The following is a 21,218-nucleotide window of genomic DNA, read 5'->3' on the forward strand; positions in this document are numbered from 1 at the left end:
TGGGCTTTGTTACGGACAGAAATACTCTCCAGCACCCCCTCCTCCCAGGCGAAGAAGCCGGATGTGGAAGTCCTGGGCTGGTGTGGTTACACGTGGTCTGCCGTTGTTCGGCCGGTTGGACGTACTACAAAATTATCTAAAATGCCGTTGGAGGTGGCTTATGGTAGAGAAATGAACATTACATTCTCTGGCAACTGCTATGGTGGACATTCCTGCAGTCAGCATGCCAATTGCACGCTCCCTCAAAACTTGAGACATCTGTGGCATTGTGTTGTGACAAAACGGCAAATTTAAGTGGCCTTTTATTGTCCCCAGCACAAGGTGCACCTGTGTAATGATCATGCTGTTTAATCAGCTTCTTGATATGCCAAACCTGTCCGGTGGATATTGGCAAAGGAGAAATGCTCACTAACAGGGATGTAAACAAATTTGTGCACAACATTTGAGAGAAATAAGCTTTTTGTGCGAATGGAACATTTCTGTGAACTGGGGTTACAAATTGGATGTTCAAATCCTGGATTGGAAAAAACACTGCCTGATATGTCAAGTCAAGTGATAAAGACAGATGCAGCTGGTAATGGTTGATTGGCCAGACAGTATGGAATAGCCACAAAGTAAATATTTAACAAGAGGGTGATTCTTGATAGAAAACAGAACTAGCAAGTCAGGCTGTATCAGCTATCTGAACACGATGTGGGAGGTTACAAATGAATACATTGTATCAAATATAGGCCAATGGATAGTTGGGGACGTTACAATGTATATCTACTGTCTGTTGGCAAAAGTTGCTTGTTTGCATCCTCCAAAATCAGGATGCTGATTAAACTAAATTGCGTTCCATAATCGAGGTTCAAGTACAACTATAGTCAATGGAATTACTCTGTCTTACTTTATGAATTTAGCCAAATGACTATGATTTAGCCCTGCTTCGGTTGGGGGAGGGAGTTGGACGAGTGACAAAAGTGAAAAAGTTTATCACTTTCTTATACAGTGGTTGCCTTTCTGAGTTGCTGGCTGTCAGAAAGAAAACACTCGAAGATGGCGCGGCGCTGCTGCCGTGCCACGTCTCGGTTTACAGGGGAAATATATACACATTTCAGAGAGTCATTCATATCTACGATTGTCATATTTGTGTGTTTAACTTTTCCTTTTACCACCGAAGCTGGCTTGTACACCGCTTCTGATCAGATAGTAATCTTAACCCCGGATAATGTGGACAGCGTTTTGGTCAATTCCACCGCCGCACTGGTGGTTGAGTTTTACGCCTCTTGGTGCGGGCATTGTATTGCATTTTCTCCCGAATGGAAACGTCTCGCAAGAGATATTAAAGGTTGGTATGCATTTTAACGTAATAAACATTTTCAATGTAAATTGAACGGGTTGTTAGTAAACCAATCATAATTGACTGGTCGTAGTATGAATAAGTGCATGGGTTAGAACAATACATATGTTCTTGACATGTGGATCCCTAAATTTGTCTTCATTTTGCAGAGTAGGCCTATGCATGTTTTCTTGTATGCCCATCGAACTTCAGTGCAAATTAAGGCAGTGTGTAGTAACCAGTTCAAAAATCTAATAATTGATTATGTAGACTTAAAATTAATTTAAGACTTTTAAAATAAAATAATAATAATTAATTGTTTTAATTTATTATTGTATTCTACTTTAACATGTAAAAAAGCTGTGTGATTCTGACTGGTGAATTGAGAACACATCTTGTTTCCCACAGTACAGGACAGACAGTTTCTCAGCCCCCCCTTCCCCCTTCCAGAAAGCAACCTCTACATGTGATTATTGGAGCATATGATGTGATTTAGGAGTTCACATTCTGTCCATGTCTCATTGCTACTCTTGTTCAAACACCATCCTTTGCAATCTCAAATGAGAATACTATCTGACAATTCAGGCCTCAGTCTATAAGCAGGATCCAGTTAACTATAACAGGAAAAGAATTCCATACAATTAGTTTGAAATTGACATAGTTTCCTATTGGCAGCAGGCCCGAACACAGAAAGGTTTTAAGGCCTCAGATCTAGAGAGAGCATGACCCACCAGCCTCTGGCCTGCTTTCAAGCTGACCATACAGAATACTTGTAAATGCTTAGGAGCGGTAATAATAAGAGGAATATTTGCTACTAAGATCAAAAGCTGTTTTGACTTCTGAATTCCTGCATATAACCCTTACTTTGTAGAGTAATGCACTTTTGGTGCATTGACTTTGACACTAATTATCTCTCTCCCCAGAGTGGAAACCTGCTGTGGATTTAGCTGCCATAGACTGTGCTAATGAAGATAATGGGCCGATTTGTTCCCGTTTTGGTGTCAAGGGGTACCCAACACTGAAGGTACTTCAACTGTAATATTCCACAAGCCTTGTGGATTTTCAGTCTTACCTCACCGGAACATGTATCCAATGTTTAAAAATGACCCGTATCTCACAATGATCATGAGTCATTATCAGCTATTTTTACTCTGAAACTTTTCCATATATAAACTCGTAACCTCTAACAGTGTTACATTTCAGTCGTGTTACATTTCAGTCAGCAATGCACACACTTTAGATTAGTCAGCAATAAATCTGTTATTTTTCTCCCTTTCTGTCATCTGGTGGAAGTCAAATGAAAGAGATCATTTTTCTGAATGAATGAGAGAGCTGGAACATCTGCAGTTGATTTAAAGTATGAAGGGGTTGTGGGGGAAGGGGTGTCCCCAGTTCCTCCCAGTGGTCAACATGCGGCCACCTGTCACCTGATCCTCTCTTTCTCTCCCTCTGACAGTTCTTCCATGCTTACTCCAAACCTGACTCCAAGGGACAAGGTTTCAGAGGTAATGCAAATGTTCCGATAATTCCTAGGGTAGATGGTGATGATATGAATGGTTAGTATGAGAAGTTAAAACAAACAACATGTGATCCATATCCTCTTATTAATCCTGTGTACCTGAATCCTCCCAGAGGGTCCTCGTGATGTGAGGGGCTTACGCCATAAGATCATCGAGAAGATGGAGACCCATGAGGAGCCTTGGCCCCCTGCCTGCCCCCCTCTGGAGACCGCTAGGTGAGGCAGCCTCTTCTGATCATGTCAAACACCCCGGAGCTCACACATACAGACAGTACTGGTCTCCAGCAGCTCAATCGCGAGATCCAAGTAGCTAGCAGACCACCTATGAGTAGCTCGCCAAACAATTCTAAAAGTAGATGCACATGTTCCACTGCACGCTGTGATAAATATATCTCACAAGTATCAGACACAGTAAACTCCCAGCTACTACCTAATCCACGCAACATTGGCATTATATGACACCCCTGGTTAGACACTATTGGCTTGAAAAGCCAAATCTAACACAATAACTGCCAATGCATTTCCAGCAATATTGCCCCCTTTGTGCTGTGTGGTGTGGGCGTTTGTTTATCACTTTGTGTGTAGCCAGTAGTCATTGCTTGACTTAGGTGCCGGTACTCATTTTGGGTGCCGGTACTGTTTATATTCAGGTGCTGGAGCTCCACAATACTTCTTAGCTAATATTCTATAAGAGGAACAGGAGCTCCAGCAGTAGAACATTTGAGGTGCTGGTACTCTGCTCCCAGGAGCTCCTGCCCAAGTCAAGTACTTATTGTGAAATGTGAGTTCAAGTAATGGTTTGGAGCAGATCTGTGCCATAAATCCTAAAAGGTTAGCGTTTGAAACAATGGCCAGGTAAACAAAACCAAAGCATAGATACCTTGTCCATAGACTGCTTACAGGGTAAGGAAACCAACATGTTATTTTGTAATTTGGGAGAACTATCCCTTTAAGGCCCTATCCCATCTGTCATTTGTGTTGTGTCAATGCCCAGATTGTGCTGCTCTTCACTTTATAGTCTTAATAGAAATGTACTTGATGTTTCAAACGTCAGCTTTTATGGAAATGTAGTCACTCTGTAGAATGTATTATTCTCTTCTCTCCACAGCAAAGCAGAGATTGACAACTTCTTTGAGACTAACAGTGTGGAACACCTGGCCTTGATCTTTGAGACCTCTAACTCATATGTGGGCAGAGAGGTAAGAATTTATTATCATCAGTCAAGCTACATGCTCCTCAGAGGGAAATGGAGGAGAAAAAATCCTGGGCGTGATCAAATAGAAAGTGTTTTTAATGGACATGTTTACTATGTATAAAGCTACACAGTGGAGGAGTCATAATACCCATAAAGCCTAGCGGTCAAACAGGGAAATGGTTCAATCATTTTTCCACCATTCATTTTTCCCATTGGGGATTTTAGAAACACTTAAAATAAGGGCTGTGTTTGGTAACACTTTACTTGACAGCCAGTGTCATGGTCATAATCATGTCATAATGTCATAACAGCTGACATAACTTGTTATAATATGATCATAACACTGTCATGACATATATTTAGACCTGTTGTGACATATGTTACCTTATTTTATGGCTGGTTATGACACCTACGTAATGGTCAAATCCCACAAAACCTACTACACAAGGCAAAACATTCCATTACACCATAGCATACGTGTCAACAGTATGTTTGTTATATTATTTTTTTATTGACCATGTTATCATTGTAACATGAAATAGTTAATCCAGAGATTTTTACCTTTGCCTCGATTCGGCAGTCCCGTCCATCATCATGGCATTTCTTGTTCCTTATAATAGCCACATTAGCAGCTAATTAGCATTTCACTTTTGTGGGGTAAATACAGGCAAATATATTGATAAAAGTCACCTTATCCTAGAGAGATTTACATGGTTATCAAAACGTCACTCCAGGGTAAGCATACACGAAGCACATCCCTTATTTTAAGTGCTTCTAAAATCCCCAATGGGATAAATGAATAGTGGAAAAACAATTGGAACCATTTCCCTGTTTGACCGCTAGGTTTTATGTGTGTTATGACTCATAACACACATAAAGTGCTCATAAAGTGCTTAAGTGCTCATAGTACCATGCAGACAATATGTTGACTGTGGGACTGTATCAACAAGAGTGTGTCACTATGTCAACAGTGTACTTGCATGTTTAGTACAACCAGTTGAAAACAACATACAGACAGTGGATCATTACTGTGTTGGTTTGTTCTTCCTCAACAGGTGACTCTGGACCTACTGCAGTATGAGAACATAGCCGTGCGGAGGGTCCTGAGGACTGAGGAAGCCCTGGTGGCTAAACTGGGTGTGACTGACTTCCCATCCTGTTACCTGTACTATCCTAGTCGGAACTTCACCAGGCTCCATGTGTGAGTGGCTGTTTGAATACCATCACAATATATGACAGAACTGCAGATCACTTTAGCCATCTTCAGTCTGGGTCCTAATGTACCAAGTCGTCAAGTGTTTTTCTTCTTCTTCAGTTTTCACGGTTCAATACGCAACAATCTTGTTGTGAAAGGCTTTATCTCAGTTGTTATCCACAGCGATGATAGGATGCCTTTTAACATCTGGCCTCTTAATGGCATCATGAAATTAAAATAAGTCATTATTCAATATCATAGTACTTTGTATGATGATTGCTCACCCCGTGAATTAATCTGTGTTTTCTTTCGCTTTGTTTTGCTTATTTCAATAACTTGGCACGCAAGAGGAGTCTTTTTAGTTGACAAATGCAAAAAGGAAATTATTTATTGCTAATTTATTTATTCCCCCCTCCTCTTCCCGAGCATACAGAGGGGTTTTTAATTTCTTGCATGAAAACAATGGCGTTCCTTTCCTGCGGTTCACCTACCAAGCCACCCCAGCCTCGCCTCGCGCTGCGACAGATGGTCGCCCATCACAGCTGAATGCGCGATTGATCCAGGAGGGGGGGGGGAATGCAGTCGCACATCCGTCATGAGTGTGCTTCTCCCAGGTGAACGCAGCCCCTCCTCTCTTCGATGCGTGCCTCTGTGCACTGGGGAACCCACTCTGTGCTCTGGGGTGGGCTGGACGAGCTCAGGCCTGGAGCAGCATCCTCCTCCTGCTCTCATGTGCTCGGGGGGGGGGCAGGCCCTGGCAGAGGCAACCACTTGTATCCTATTCCTAGACAGAGAAGCTAAAAAAGCTTTTTCTTCCACTGTAGCTAGAATATACTGTGAGGTTTGTGTTCTAGTGGGAAGGATTTTTCACCTGTTTCCATGGTTAAAATCATCCTGTTGCTGGATGCCAGTTCAATGGAAATGCATCAGTCCTACCTGTGAAACTGTCTGCTTGGCTGTCTTCCAGACAAAATGAGGCCCGGACCTTCTACACCTACGCCCTGCAGAGGCTTCCTGGGGTACTGCGGGCCGGAAATTCACCACCAGTGACCTCTGACCTCTTGAAAAACACAACAGAGGACCAATGGAGACCGTTCAATAGGTAAACCACTTTAACTCGACAAAGCAGTAAAAAAGTTACTATTTGGGGGGGGGGGTATAAGCCTTACCAATGTAACCCCAGTGATTCCATGACAAAAATGTTAAATTCTGTGTGTCAGGTCTCGTGTGTATATGGCAGACCTGGAGTCTACTCTGCATTACTCTCTGCGCTTGGAGCTGGCAGCTCACCCTGTCATCAAAGGAGAGGCTCTGAGCGCTCTACAGCGTTACATCTCAGTACTGGCCAAGGTGATTGGGCAGGTCTACTCACCCCCTGAGACAAACCCTACCCATAATGAACACTAACCTCACATACATTCATCTTCTGTTCATATCGAACACCCTGAGGAAAGGGCTTTGTAGTGAGGGTGACACGCCACTAGAGGGAGAGTGAGACAGTGCTTTGGAGTTGTCGGATATCAGTTGGGAAACGCACATTTCTGCATGAATTAGCTGTACAGTTTGTTCTAAAATGTAACTTCGCTTTGAAAAATATAGCTGAAAATATGGTCCCTATAATGCATCATAATAATTAACAATTGCTCTCTTAGTACTTAGATGTATACAATATTCATAATGGTACAACTATGTAATAACTACAATGTTACATATTTATTACAGAAGAAGACATTCACAATTATTTTTTTGCACAGTATCACAGTAGGAATGACACCCTCAATGTCAATCCCAAAATTGGAGGCCATTGACTTGACAGGACACAAAAGGCTGTCTTGGGTATAATTTAAATACTTAATTTGCTTCCCTGGTGAATAGAGCGTGCCAATACCCCCTACTGATTTTTTTGTACGCAGACATACCATGATTAGGATTTCTTTGGACTGGGTCCCCTCTTCTCCTCTCCTCCCTTCCCAGCACTTAGCCTACCCAGAAGTGTGCCAGGGATCCTTTTGCCCAGGATGATGGTATGTCATAACAAACTAAGATCCTTAACTTCCAGAGTGACTGTAATTGGATCATCCTGAGAATGAGTTACGGTGTACAGAACCTACAGCTGGTGTCACACCGATGACACACCTTGACACACTCCGTTGTCAATAGAATCTGTGGTGTGCTGTGCAGTGCTGCACCCACATCACAGTGCATCTCCGTCCCAGACAGGATGTAAACAAGTTATATTTTCCTGCGCCATAATATTACTAGATTTACTGTCTTATCAACCAGAATCCGGATTTATGAATCCTTATATGTATATGAGGATTAAAAAAAGCGGATCTGGGACGCATGAGAGCATTACAAAGAGGTTCTAGGATTACCGTTTCTATCCTGCTTTCTTGAAAGAAGCCTCCAGCAGCGATGGAGGGAGGGCCAGGGAATTAGGGGAACTTGAGCCCAAATCTTGCTGTCCTCCATCCCAAATCCAGCTGTCCTCCATCGCTCTCCCGTGGCGCGTGCCTCAGTGTGCCCATGCTAAGGTTAGCAGTTAGCGGAGGTGCATGGTGGTGGAATGTGGCTGTGGCAGCTGCTTGACATCAGTGATACTGTATACGTAGCCCACCAACTCCACAGTAGAACAAAGGTCTTTGTTTGTCAGGCTTTGGCTGGGCTGTGGGTATGACAGATAGGTCCACTCGGCTGATGCCACAGTGGGAGCAGTTAGGCAGATTTTACTCAGTGGCATGTATATTGGTCCCAGAGGTCGAATGGGGCAGGATTAAAAGGGCTTCCCCGGGCCAGGCCGACAGATGCATTCTCTTTTAAACGTCTCTCAGAGGAGACTGCGGTTTCTCAAGTGCTGATACTAATCGGATTTAAGATGACATATTGCTGTGGTGAAGTGAATTGTCATGGTCCTCCGAGAGACGGGGGAGGGGGTGTGTAAGGTGGGGGCTCTGATAGTGGTTGGAGGTACACTACCAGAGAAGGGGTCACTTAGAGAGATCCTTCATAATGGTGATACTGTATACTGTAGCATTGGTTCATCTCACTTGATATGTTCATGAAACGTCTGCCCATCAGTGACCTCTGCCAATACTTCAGACAATGTACTACTGATTTCCAAGCCGAATATGTTGGCCTTTGCTTATGATTCGGAAAATAGACACACAGGTGGAAAGCAGAACATGCTAAACGTTTGGCTCTGGTGAGCAAAGCGCATTAGTATCTCCATCCCCAATTTCCTCCCTCTTAGATTCAAATGTGTGTTAATGAGCTTTTCACCCTGGTTAATGCCCAGTAGACCAGACCTGGGCGTCTGGGCCGGATGGTCGCTAAACCAATTGTCCTCCTCCTCAGTAGCAGCAGCAGCCGGGGGACCTCCTTTTGAATCTTGTTAAAACCCCACCTGTAGTACGTGATTGGGTATCTGTGTCTGTGAATACCCAAACACCATATTTTTGGCTGAATGTCTAAGATTAAGGGGAGCAAATCAAAGCCTGTGTGGGGCGCAGGGGTTAAGTACATCTCCAGGAGCCTTTTTAAGTGGGCCTGGTGTAATGGAGATCCAGTTAGAGTGATGAATAGAATCCTGCGCCAGGCACCCAAACGCTGCTGAACAGATGGCCAGGGCAAATTGAAAAGACTCTGAAGCACAAATAAAAAAAGGTGCACTTCTGGGAAGCTGGCGCCCCGGCCGGGCTGAGCCGTGCCCCTGCCTCTGTGTCTCACTGATGGGTTTGTGCCCCTGTGCCGCCCAAGGAAGCAAAAGGTCAGCACTGGCCCACTTTCAGGTCCACCATATTCACACTGCTAGATGTTACTACACTGACTGTTTCTTTCCTCGTGTGCTTTATGCGACTGTGGGCGTGTGTGTGCATGTGGTTTCATTGTTATATACTGTCTCCTCATAAGTAGTCACTTTTTCATGACTCAATGCCAGAAAATGCTAATGGTCCTTCGTGACTGAGACATCTTACCTCTGTTTTGAATGGGATGAGGTTGCCATGACCACCTGCTGTTTATTTGGTCGTCTCTCAGCCGTTAGGGTGAAATCCAGGCCGACCTGTAGGATCTAGTCTTCATAGTATAATAGTGTGTCCTCCAGGGTGGCCGTTTTAGGAGTTCTTTAAGGATAGGAAGTGACTTTACACCTCCATTCAGCTGACACTCTTCTGTCACCACCGTCTGAAACACAAGGCACTGGGATTTCCTCCCTGTCTTCCATAGTGGCCCACTGTTGGTTGCAGTGTCATTTCTACACACGCCATGTTGTCTTGACAACTACAGAGGTTAGAGAATGGAAACAAACAGTACGAGAGACAATCCTGAAAAACAGTGACTTTATTACACGTTAAGAACTGCAAAAGCAGTTTTAGGTTAAACTTCGACCCTCCGACAGATGGCATAACAGATGGATTTGGAACTCCTAGTGATTATAACCTATTACCACACAGTCAATATGCTGTTGAATAGTCTATTGTATTAAATGTGAGGAGAGTTAATGATGATATTTAACTGTAACGTTGTCTTGGGCAGTACTTCCCTGGTCGACCTGTGGTGAGGAACCTGCTGAAGTCAGTGGACACGTGGCTGAAGGGTCAGAACGACACAGAGCTCTCTTACAGCTCTCTGAGGGACGCCCTGGACAACATAGCAGAGGTGAGGGGTCAACCCAAAGCCACCAGCCAATCAGACAAGCCTGAGGCAGAACCACCCACCATATTGTCGATGAGCCAGAGTTTTTATAATAATGACCGAAATATTACAGGCATACTACACACAGGGAAGTAAGTTTATGTAATGCTGTATATTCAGATATGTCTCGATATGAATCTTTGCTCACAGTCTTGTGCAGGCATGTGTATAACTGGAAAATGTATGTGAAGTTGTCTTTGGATGAAAGCTTGCATGCCTATAGGTTCACAAATTGGACCAGTCACTTAGTGGCATCATTAGCTTTTAGCAGCCAAATCAATGAATCAATGAGGAGGTATGAACCAGCTCCTCTAAGGAAATGGACTGATGTCTAACAGTATATACACACGGAATCTTTACTATTGACTTCAGAGTAATTCTGTCAATCATAGACTCAGCAATCCTGGCCAGTGGCAGGGAGGGAACGACTATATGTCAGGAGAAATATGCTGTTGGATCAAACCACGTTTAACCAGTGTTTCCTCCTTCTGACCTGAATACAGTCTCTCCATTGAGGCGATCCATTACCTGGAATTGACATGATATGGAATGAGAATAGTATGGCACAGAATGCTCTACCACTTAACATGAAATGTTGCAGTAAAGTAGATTGCAGATGAATTCTCCTCCATGTACATGCTTATCTTGTTGTTTACATGAATGTAACCAACCTCTAAGAATCCTCAGATAAATCTGTTTTCCATGTAACCTGCTCTGTGAGAAGAGTGATCAATGTGGCCATATCTTGAGCCGTGTTTAAGTGTCAATACATGTATGTGTTTGTGTGTGATCAGGTCCCCGATGCTGCTCTGCCTGAGGGGGTGAGGTGGGTGGGCTGCCAGGGCTCCATGCCCCACTTCAGAAGGTATCCCTGTGGCATGTGGACCCTTTTCCATGTCCTCACTGTACAGGCCGAGGAAGCTGCTGGCAAAGGTTTTTTTTTTAAATCACTAAGCAACGGCTGTTTATGTCTTTATCATAACACTATCACTAAACTGTTAATTCAGTATGAATGTTCCTGGGACAATGGTAATAAGTGAGAAAGTGTTGCTAGATTCTAAAACAAACCCTCCTGCCTTGTTAGCCCGTTGCTGTGGCCTGTAGAGCCCATCGTCTGGTAGGAAATTAGCCAGAAGTCAGCAGCCATCCAGTCTTGGAGGAGTGAGTGTGCCCAGGCGATGAACCATGACACAAGTGTTTCCAGTCTGTTAGAACTCCTATGGCTCTCTGGGGACAAATCCTCGTAGTGCATTGAGCCAGTCAGAAGCGTGTGCAGCATTAACACAGGGGCTGCTGCTTTCAATGCAGGGATATGGGGCAGCTAGGGGATGGCAGCAGGGGGGGCAACTGGGGACAAGTGCTTTGTAAACAAATTTGCCTGGAATGTTTAATGGAATGTTTTGCATTCACCTGATGTGACCGCACACACTTGCACAAGCACAACATTTAGACTCACACAAGTACGTTCCGTGTTAAATTCCATTAGTAGCCTATACAAAGCACTGTTCTTTTTTTGGTTTTGTTATTCGTTTTGTTTTCTTGACACACCACCAGCTGAAACAGTCCCTAATTGTGGATGGGTAAAAAGGGATTTCTTTAGATTAGTGGTTAGAAAAAGAGGCAGCTGACCAGCACTCCTCTCCTGGAGGGGTTAATCCCAGGGCTTATGGGTTGGGGAGGAGGGTTCACATAACCTGCAGATGGGCCACCAGGGGACCAGGGGTGTCCATCTGGCCCCCCGCGGATGGACCTCTGGATTAGAGCGCCACCCCTCCACCACGGCTCATCTTTGAGCAAAATAAGGTTTTAATTTAGCAGGGCATGAAACACAACATAACCTGCATCAACAATATCTGCACTGGTACGGTGCTGTTACTGACAGTGACATCTGCAGACTTGGTTGTTCTCACAGCTCGTTGACTAAATACTGTTATTCATGGTACGTACACATCACAGCACCGTAAGAATGAAAAGGAGACTGTTTGTATGGCCGTATTTCCCTGTTATTAACCACCCATGGTTTAATACTGGAAAAGCCCTCACTCCATTGTAAAAATTATTTTTACCTTTAAGCCTACACCTTTAATAACAACTGGCAACAAATGTAAGGGACCGTTGCACCTTTTTTAGTGTACCAAACCAATATGGCCATAGCCCATACTAAATGTATATAAAAAAAACAATATATACTATATATGTTTGCTGCGATTTTATAATGTACAATATTAGACTACTTTTCAATAGTACACATCACGCTGAAGTGCATAACAAGTATGGTTAATCTTGTTGATGATTTCATCCTCTTGTGCGTTCTTCTCCCCAGACCCCCAGGAGGTGCTACAGGCAATGAGGTCCTACGTCCACAGTTTTTTTGGCTGTCGGGCATGTGCCACCCACTTTGAGAACATGGCCAAGGATAGCATGTCCCATGTGGGGACGCTGTCCACCGCCATGCTGTGGCTCTGGTCCCGCCATAATCACGTCAACAACAGACTGGCAGGTAAGGACACATGACAAATGTTACTGTTACTTCCATAGAGGATGATTGATCAGCTGTCTATAAGACTGAACCTCTAACACATATGTCATAATATGCTAATTATATCAGTATAGAATATGCATATAATATCATATTAAAATATGAAATATCTAGAAGAAAAATAGAAACGTCTCCCTTAGTGGTCACCATTGTCCATACAGGAGATAAATGTGGCCCTCACAGGCCACTACTTCTCCCTCTCCCACTTTCCCCCCTAGAGGATCTCTTTCATCCTCTCACTCCTTTACACAGGTCTCATAAGAACCACACCTTACTTTTTTGGTGGATTCCTGCCCCAAGTGTCCCGACCCTACTCCTCACCCCTAAATCCCTATAATACACCCGGAGATCCTCTGGGCAGACACCAGCTGTCCCCCCTCGCTTCTCTCCCCTGTCTCTTCCTCCACTGAGATTAGCCCATCTTCCAGGAGACTGAGATTCCCTGCCCCAGCCTGTCTACAGCTCATTACAGGTCAGCAGTAAATACTCAATCTGTGCGCTTAACAGTAGTGCTAAAGACTACAAAACAGCAAAGACTACAGTCTTGTTTATTCAATTTTGGCATTTATTTGTTTCTATCCTTTGGCAATGTTTTAATGTCAAATGTTTTATCCATTCATATTTTGTGAAGATGGTCAAGCCCATCTGTGGTACTTAACGTTTTGACGTCTGTGTCATTTTAATGAGGGCTATATGGCTGCTGCGTTGGCCTCCCTCTGTTAGAGCCATCATTTGAGTTTATTAGGCACAAGCCTGTCATTACCACCTCACTTTGTTTAGTCACTTTGTTGTCTTTTCTCTATGGTGGTGGGGGTGGCTCCCCCATCCTCAATCTCCTGGACAGCCCGTGTCCTGAATAACAGGGTGCGTCCCCTTCTGGGCCTGTCCCTGGTCCCAAGACACTCCTCCCTATTAGGACTGACTGTCTGTCCCTCCCCAGAGAGTCATATCCTCCGCTTGACAACTGATATGGCAACAATCTCCCAGAACGGGGACCACCAGCCCAGGCGGAGCCCAGAGGCCCTGCCTCAATTCCCAAGATGCTTGTGACAGCTGGTGGCACACGCCATGTCACCGGCATCACGCCTCCCTCTGTTTTGTAATCCCTCACCAGGGTTGTTCAAGTTGTGGGATTTTGGGGGCAAGTACCTCAGGGGGTGGGGTGGGCTGAGCTGTGGGGGGGGGGGGGGTGCAGGAGTGTTGGTAGCAATGCGTAGCAGTACCTCTTCTGTCGGCCCACCCCCCTCACTGACCCCTCACGCCTCTGCTTCGCATCCCAGTCTTCCCCAGGGGGGAACATCCTCTCCTCCTCCCCCTCCTCCCTAAAGTGGGGCTCTTTAGCAGCTCCCCCCACCGTCCTTTCAGAGGCAGCCATGCATGAAGTAGGCCCAATTTGTAAAGCAGCAACACAATTAATTTAGCTGGCTCAAAAGGTCCCCAAGCCAAGCCCGGCGCAACAGCAGACCTGTCCTGTTGTCAACAGGGTGAGATAGAGACTCATGTCTAAAGATGGCAGAGCCACGGGCCTGCCAGGGCTCGGAGATGCTGTATGGAGGATCTCACAGTAGTGCTGCTGGAGACTGGAGCAGCTCATACTGTACTATAGGGCTGCAGGTAGCCTAGCGGTTAAGAACGTTGGGCCACAAACCAAAAGATTGCTGGTTCGAATCCCGGAGCCGACTAGGTGAAAAATCAAAGTCCTCTTAGTTACTCTGGATAAGAGCATGTGCTGAATGCTTGAAATGTACTGTGTGCTTCAGAGCATCACTATGCTGATCTACCAGTCCATATACACTGCCACTGCTCCTTCATGTCCTGTAGTGTAGATCTCCACATTCACAATTAGTGGTGAAGAAGCTAGTTTAAACAGTATTTATTTATACTCTGAGTATTTATGCAGCCCTATGAATGACATTTCCTGACAAGCCTTTGTTACAGTATCAGTTTCGGTACTATTGCTAAAGTCACCTCTGAAAATGAAAGGCAAGGTGATGAGTAGACACATCAGAGGCATGTCATCACAAGGGGACGGGATATGAAAGCTGTCACGCTGGTAGAATGTATACAAAAGGGCCCAATCCCAGCAGGACAGGGTAAAATGTATGTATCTTTTATGTAAAGTGGTGTATGCAGATTACATGCATATGACTGAGATGAATCTGGGGGAGAGACGGTAGATGTAAATTGACAGAGCTGCTGCAGCTTTGACTTTCCTCCCGCATGGGCGTCGCCAAGCAATTTATTAGCAGATGCCTCCATTTGGGGGGCTAAAGAAAACATGTAAAGCAAAACAATTGTAATTCGTTAAAAGGAGAGATCCCCTCTGGAGGTGCCTGCTTTCATATTCAATTTAGCGATTGGGCCATCTTCAAAGGGGTGTGGAGGTAAGGGATTGGGGGTCTGGGAGAGGTTTGGGTGGAGGGGGAGCTGTCCGCATGGACCACATCTATTATCTGGCCTCTGGGACATCCCAGAAGCCCATTGATCATTGTTAGACCCTGTCACACTGTCACATACTCACACACCTAGACATCACACACACACACACACACTGCACTTACTGCTTATTATGAGCCATGCGGGTGAAATGGATCTAATGTATTCAAGCAGCAACATAGATTCTACATACAAAAATATGTATTGGTATAAGTTTGGTTTTATTGTGGGCGATCCAGTATGTCATCATTATGTCCTTATATGGAACCAATCTGTTTTACCTAATACATTTCAATTTTCACCGAAACAGTTTGCCCTCTCAACATGACTGGGTTATCTGTAATATTATCTCAGATGAGTAATCACACACCCATCTTAACTGTCATATTCCTTCTGACCAGGTGCTCTGAGTGAGGATCCCCACTTCCCTAAGATCCAGTGGCCATCCCCAGAGCTGTGTCCCAGCTGCCATGGGGTTAAGAAGAGTGGAGAACACACCTGGAACCAGGAAGAGCTGCTCACCTTTCTCCGATCCCACTTCTCCTCTGAACACCTCCTCTCTGACTACCTGGAGAAGGAGGCCCAGCTCCTCAGCAGGCAGAAGGAGAGCCTGGTCGCCAGGCAGCAGGAGAATGAGCAGGAGACCAAGAGAGGAGCAGAGAGGAGGGCCAGGGCTGCCTTGGCCGAACCACCTCCAGGCCAGGAAGAGGAGGAGGAAGATGAGGAAGAGGCTCAAGAAGAGCCAGCAGCAGAAGAGGAAGTGGATCAGAGGGCAAGAGGAGAGCAGCAGGGGGGTAAGACCTCTGAACCACCCACCTGGGTAAAACCCGAGGCAGACGTGTCCCGGCAGTCCCAGCGCAGGCCCAGCATTGTGGGGCTGAAGCTCAGGCCACCCCAGGAGGAGATTGTGGACCTGGACTCCTTCGTCAACCAGCACTACAAAGCCAAGGCCCTCCGCGCTGCAGCCGCAGGGTTCTCCCGCGTCAAACGCAGGACCCTGCAGAGGCAGGAGGAGCCGCAGCCTGGAGCCGGTCTGGAAAAGGGGCCAGGGCTGGGGCTGGGGGTGCAGCCCGTGGAGCCGGAGGACTTGTTGGGGCAGCGCAAAACTCTGCAGAAAAGGATCCTGACGGGCCAGTACACTGGGTCAGAGGAGGAAGGGGCTCTGGAGATGTACCCCCACCCTAACAAGAGGCGCTGGATGTCCTTCCTGAGCGTGGGCTTCTCAAGACTGGACATCAGCCTGTGTGTGCTCCTCTACATCCTGTCCTCCATGTGTCTGCTGGCCATGTACCTCTTCTTCAAGAACCGCCTGCGGCTGCGCCGGGCCAAGGTGGCTCTGCCCTGAGTCAACTCTGCCTTGCTGTGCTACTGTAGATTTACCCATACATGTGACAGTGAAGCTGTGGTCAGTTCTTAAACCATCCAAGTGAAGGATCCGTAATGTTCCGCATTAATGGATGGCTTTGTGGTGCATGCTTCCGGGATAATAATTTATGCATTTTATTTGTGCCTTTTTTGACCACTTGTGAATGATTAATTAAAACTCGAGGAAATTAATATGATTGTGGTGATTTTTTTGTGAATACAACAAAAGGGTTGTTGTTGATATTTATTGTAATTGTTAGGCTATGTATAAAGCCATATTATAAATTAATTCATGTGAAAAGGAATCACTATATAGTTTTATGGATAGTAATTCAATATAAAAGACAAAGCTCTTTCTCTTACTGTTACTTCCAGCTCTTCCAAAGAGTTCAATAAGCTGTGTACTCTAACAACTGTAGAGAACCATTTTATATTCTTAGAATGAAATCAATCTTCTATTCAAAAATGTGATTTTTACAATGAGAAATGTGCCTCGAATGACATTTTGGATTAACAGTGCCTGAAAGATGATTATCCATATTAATTTTAGCATTAAGCAAGTGAATGTTTCCAAATAAACAAAGATGCCATATGATAACAGATAGTCTGTGGTCAGAATTGTAGTGCTCAGTGTTCACACTATAGAATTAGCTCTAATTCTATGGTTCACACACATTCCGTTCCACAGTGGTCTATGTTGACTGAGCATGCTATGCTATTGTCTGATTGGCTAGGACATATGACATGTCCCAATTAGCTTTGCACAATAGAGTTTAGACATTAATGAAATGTTTTGGAGCCGCACTAGTTAACAGGTTACAAAATAAGGAGGATTGGGGTTTTGGCTGGTGCCCATTACATAAAACTTACTGGTCTCAATCAACTTGAGATACTGTGTTTTGCTTTGCTTATCTCAATCAATAAAATTATTTTTGCTCAAATTGTGCATTGTTGTCACGATTGGTCACTTGTTGACTTTGATAGTTCTCTTTGGGGCAAGGGACACTGTTACAGTGTATATTCTAACTGCTGTTCTATAGATGAATGGAAACCACATGTACATTTATCATCAATATCCAAAGTACCTGAGATGTCAGATGATGCTTTCTCTGTCCCTCTACATTTTACCACTTGATGTTTTGCATCAGTTCAGATGAATAACATTCAGATGTTTTGTTTTTCGTAAGGTGGCAGGGTAAGAAGTGGTGGTTGTGGGGGTGGCTGTAGGTTAAAGGAAAAAGCCTGTTGCCATCTGCTCTGTTGCTCTAGCTAAATCCTAACAATTTCATTGGGATTATAGCAAGTGAGTAATCCAGCTTTCCTTTGGACTGTAGGAGATTACCGTGAGGATTAGCTTCCACCCGATAATAAACTTTATTAAAACGCAATCGGCTTTCAGGGTCTCTTCCTTCACACTTGGAAGTGAGCTCCGTTGGGGGTGTTTTTTCAACCGTGGGGGGGTGGATGTGAAGGCCGGATGGGTACCTTGGGGGATAGGACAGTTTTGATGTGGTCCAGGTTACAAGCTCATTTGAAGGACACTAACGCTTGATCTTGAGCTTTGTGTTTTCCTGGAACATTGAACTCAATCGATCCCATGTCGCTGCCCCCTCTACACCAAGCCCTCCCTGTCTCCTGGCTTTCACATTGGCTGAGCAGAACAGGGCATGGTGGCAGCAGTAACAGTAGCCAGCAGTGTGGTGGTGGAGCTCTCAATTCTCCACAAAAACACAACATGATTAATGGCCCTACATTAAAGGAGTGGAACACCAAGCCTGAGCAGCTGTGATCTCGGACTAAATCAAACCTTTCAGAATTGTGAATTAAGCCAAATGACAGTTTATGATCTGTAGAATGGACTGAGAAAAGCATAGTTTGTCATGGTGAAATTACTGCACGGTTTAGACATTTTACTGATTGCCTCCGATGTATCATCTATAAAACTCATTCCGGAGAGGTGTATCTCTCTGATCGAGTGCTCTTTCTTTGGCTCGTCAAACTGTAATAACAATGATGACATACAGTACTTATTTACTTGCTTCATCACTTGCTTTGATCCAACTTACCTACTTATCCTTCTCAATTGACTTGTTTATTTGTTTACATGCATTGCTATTGGATTGTGAGCAGTAAAGGTGCTTTTTGACCCCTTCCCTGCTGCTCATGGCAACCCTCCGGTGTTCTGAGCCCTGAAGCCCAGGGTATTATGTGGGTTGAGACTAATGCAAGTTAATGAGGAAGTTGGCTGCAGTGCAATATACGTCTTTGGCTTTGCCAACATGGGAGGTGAAAAGTGCGCACTGAGGACAAGGGTTTCTAATCCAATCGTAGACTCTCAGCCATCCACTTGATATCCCTGCTCATGAATTGAGATCACACAGGGACACTCTTCTACTACTTTAACATCTTTTAGAAACTGAGAAATCCTTGCTCCTTGCACTGATCCTAAAATGTGGAGAGACTCAGGCAGGGAGGTCTGTGTCTGTAGTTGCCTGGCTACCCAAACTTGGTCCGGCCAAATGCTACGCCACTCCCACGTACGTTAGATTTCTTCTCCGCAATGTAGCCTCTGCCGAGTCCCCAACTACTGGATGTTCCAGTTTTCAGGGGAAATGGAGTTAAGCAGAAGTCATTATTTTTAACTCCTCCACATTTATTGGATTGGTTGAACAGTACAGAATAGAACCTCCCCCTGAAAAAATATGTATTCTCGTGAAGACCAGTATGTAGGGGATCTAGTTTCAGGAGGTTATTTTACGCCCGCTGCGATAGGTAACCACAATGAGTCTGAATCTGAGTGCCTCCCCGACAATTTCTAGAACTCAAACACATTCTAACCGTTCTGATTGGCCCCGGAGACAGATGGGTTGGGCCAGAACCAGGACACACGTGGTGGGTAAAGCGGCTTTACATCTTTTGGGGGCATTGGCTTTGATACTCTGATTGGTTAGAGATCATCCAATCGCCGATGACTTTGCTTTGTACAACACCCCTCATTATGACGTCACCACAAACGACTTCAATGATGGCAGTTTCAGACTGAAGTATGTAGTGAATGATAGAGCAGTGGAAGAATTCCGTTTGAGTCGTCAGGCAATGACTATAGCGCTATACCAGAATGTAAAATGTAATATTAAGGAAGCTCGAAACTCAAGGGCAAAAAAATCACCTTGCTGCTCTGTATGGTGTTGTCTTCCATAAATTAGACAATACACAGTTTTATTGTCAGCCTCTCCTGTATTCACAGCCTGCATGTTTACTACCAATGTGTTGATGTGTTAAAATGAAGGACAGGTCTGATACATTCTCTATCTGACCTTAACAATACTATGAAGCTTTTCCCCTATAGAGCTCCAGCATGTGGAAACAGTGAATCATTTAAAATGGAGAGAAAAAAAGAGGTTCGTACAGTTGAAGTGGGAAGTTTACATACACTTAGGTTGGAGTCATTAAAACTCGTTTTTCAACCACTCTACACATTTCTTGTTAACAAACTATAGTTTTAGCAAGTCGGTTAGGACATCTACTTTGTGTATGACAAGTCATTTTTCCAACAATTGTTTACAGACAGATTATTTCACTTATCATTCAGTGTATCACAATTCCAGTGGGTCAGAAGTTTACATACACTAAGTTGACTGTGCCTTTAAACAGCTTGGAAAATTCCAGAAAATGATGTCATGGCTTTAGAAGCTTCTGATAGGCTAATTGACATAATTTGAGTCAATTGGAGGTGTACCTGTGGATGTATTTCAAAGCCTACCTTCAAACTCAGTGTCTCTTTTCGACCGATTATGATTTTTCAACGCTGATACCGATACCGATATTGGAGGACCAAAAAAAGCCGATACCGATTAATCGGACGATTTTTTATTTATTTATTTGTAATAATGACAATTACAACAATACTGAATTAACACTTATTTTAAGTTAATATAATACATCAATAAAATCAATTTAGCCTCAAATAAATAATGAAACATGTTCAATTTGGTTTAAATAATGCAAAAACAAAGTGTTGGAGAAGAAAGTAAAAGTGCAATATGTGCCATGTAAGAAAGGTAACGTTTAAGTTCCTTGCTCAGAACATGAGAACATATAAAAGCTGGTGGTTCCTTTTAACATGAGTCTTCAATATTTCCAGGTAAGAAGTTTTAGGTTGTAGTTATTATAGGAATTATAGGACTATTTCTCTCTATACGATTTGTATTTCATATACCTTTGACTATTGGATGTTCTTATAGGCACTTTAGTATTGCCAGTGTAACAGTATAGCTTCCATCCCTCTCCTCGCTCCTACCTGGGCTCGAACCAGGAACACATCGACAACAGCCACCCTCGAAGCAGCGTTACCCATGCAGAGCAAGGGGAACAACTACTCCAAGTCTCAGAGCGAGTGACGTTTGAAACACTATTAGCGCGCACCCCGCTAACTAACTAGCCATTTCACATCGGTTACACCAGCCTAATCTTGGGAGTTGATAGGCTTGAAGTCATAAACAGCCAAGCATTGCGAAGAGCTGCTGGCAAAATGCACGAAAGTTCTGTTTGAATGAATGCTTACGAGCCTGCTGGTGCCTACCATCACTCAGTCAGACTGCTCTATCAAATCATAGACTTAATTATAACATAATAACACACAGAAATACGAGCCTTAGGTCATTAATATTGGTCAAATCCGGAAACTATCATCTCGAAAACAAAACGTTTATTCTTTCAGTGAAATACGGAACCGTTCCGTATTTTATCTAACGGGTGGCATCCATAAGTCTAAATATTCCTGTTACATTGCACAACCTTCAATGTTAAGTCATAATTATGTAAAATTCTGGCAAATTAGGCGGCCCAAACTGTTGCATATACACTGTGTCACTTCTCACAAATTGTGTCACTTCTCTTGCGTTCATTGCACGCAGAGTGCGTGCAATGAACGCAAGAGAAGTGACACAATTTCAC

General features: G+C 44.2%; 1 protein-coding gene across 1 annotated transcript; it reads left to right on the forward strand.

The window, feature by feature from the left end:
* Positions 1 to 758: 758 nt before the first annotated feature.
* Positions 759 to 17,208, forward strand: qsox1 (quiescin Q6 sulfhydryl oxidase 1). Its single transcript, XM_038999486.1, has 12 exons — positions 759 to 1,330; positions 2,245 to 2,345; positions 2,778 to 2,826; positions 2,954 to 3,056; positions 3,949 to 4,039; positions 5,091 to 5,236; positions 6,198 to 6,332; positions 6,451 to 6,580; positions 9,764 to 9,886; positions 10,717 to 10,855; positions 12,246 to 12,422; positions 15,299 to 17,208. Exons 1-12 carry the CDS (start codon positions 1,039 to 1,041, stop codon positions 16,240 to 16,242), a joined length of 2,430 nt encoding a protein of 809 aa, XP_038855414.1. The 5' UTR covers positions 759 to 1,038; the 3' UTR covers positions 16,243 to 17,208.
* Positions 17,209 to 21,218: the final 4,010 nt, after the last annotated feature.

Source organism: Salvelinus namaycush, chromosome 8 (genome assembly GCF_016432855.1).
Source record: "Salvelinus namaycush isolate Seneca chromosome 8, SaNama_1.0, whole genome shotgun sequence".
Taxonomy (NCBI): domain Eukaryota; kingdom Metazoa; phylum Chordata; class Actinopteri; order Salmoniformes; family Salmonidae; genus Salvelinus; species Salvelinus namaycush.

Excerpts from the sequence above, each read along its gene's own strand:
- qsox1 (XM_038999486.1), top strand. The coding sequence starts at position 1,039 with ATGGCGCGGCGCTGCTGCCGTGCCACGTCTCGGTTTACAGGGGAAATA. Across the intron at positions 1,331-2,244 it reads TCTCGCAAGAGATATTAAAG|AGTGGAAACCTGCTGTGGAT; the intron begins GTTGGTATGCAT and ends CTCTCTCCCCAG. Across the intron at positions 4,040-5,090 it reads ACTCATATGTGGGCAGAGAG|GTGACTCTGGACCTACTGCA; the intron begins GTAAGAATTTAT and ends CTTCCTCAACAG.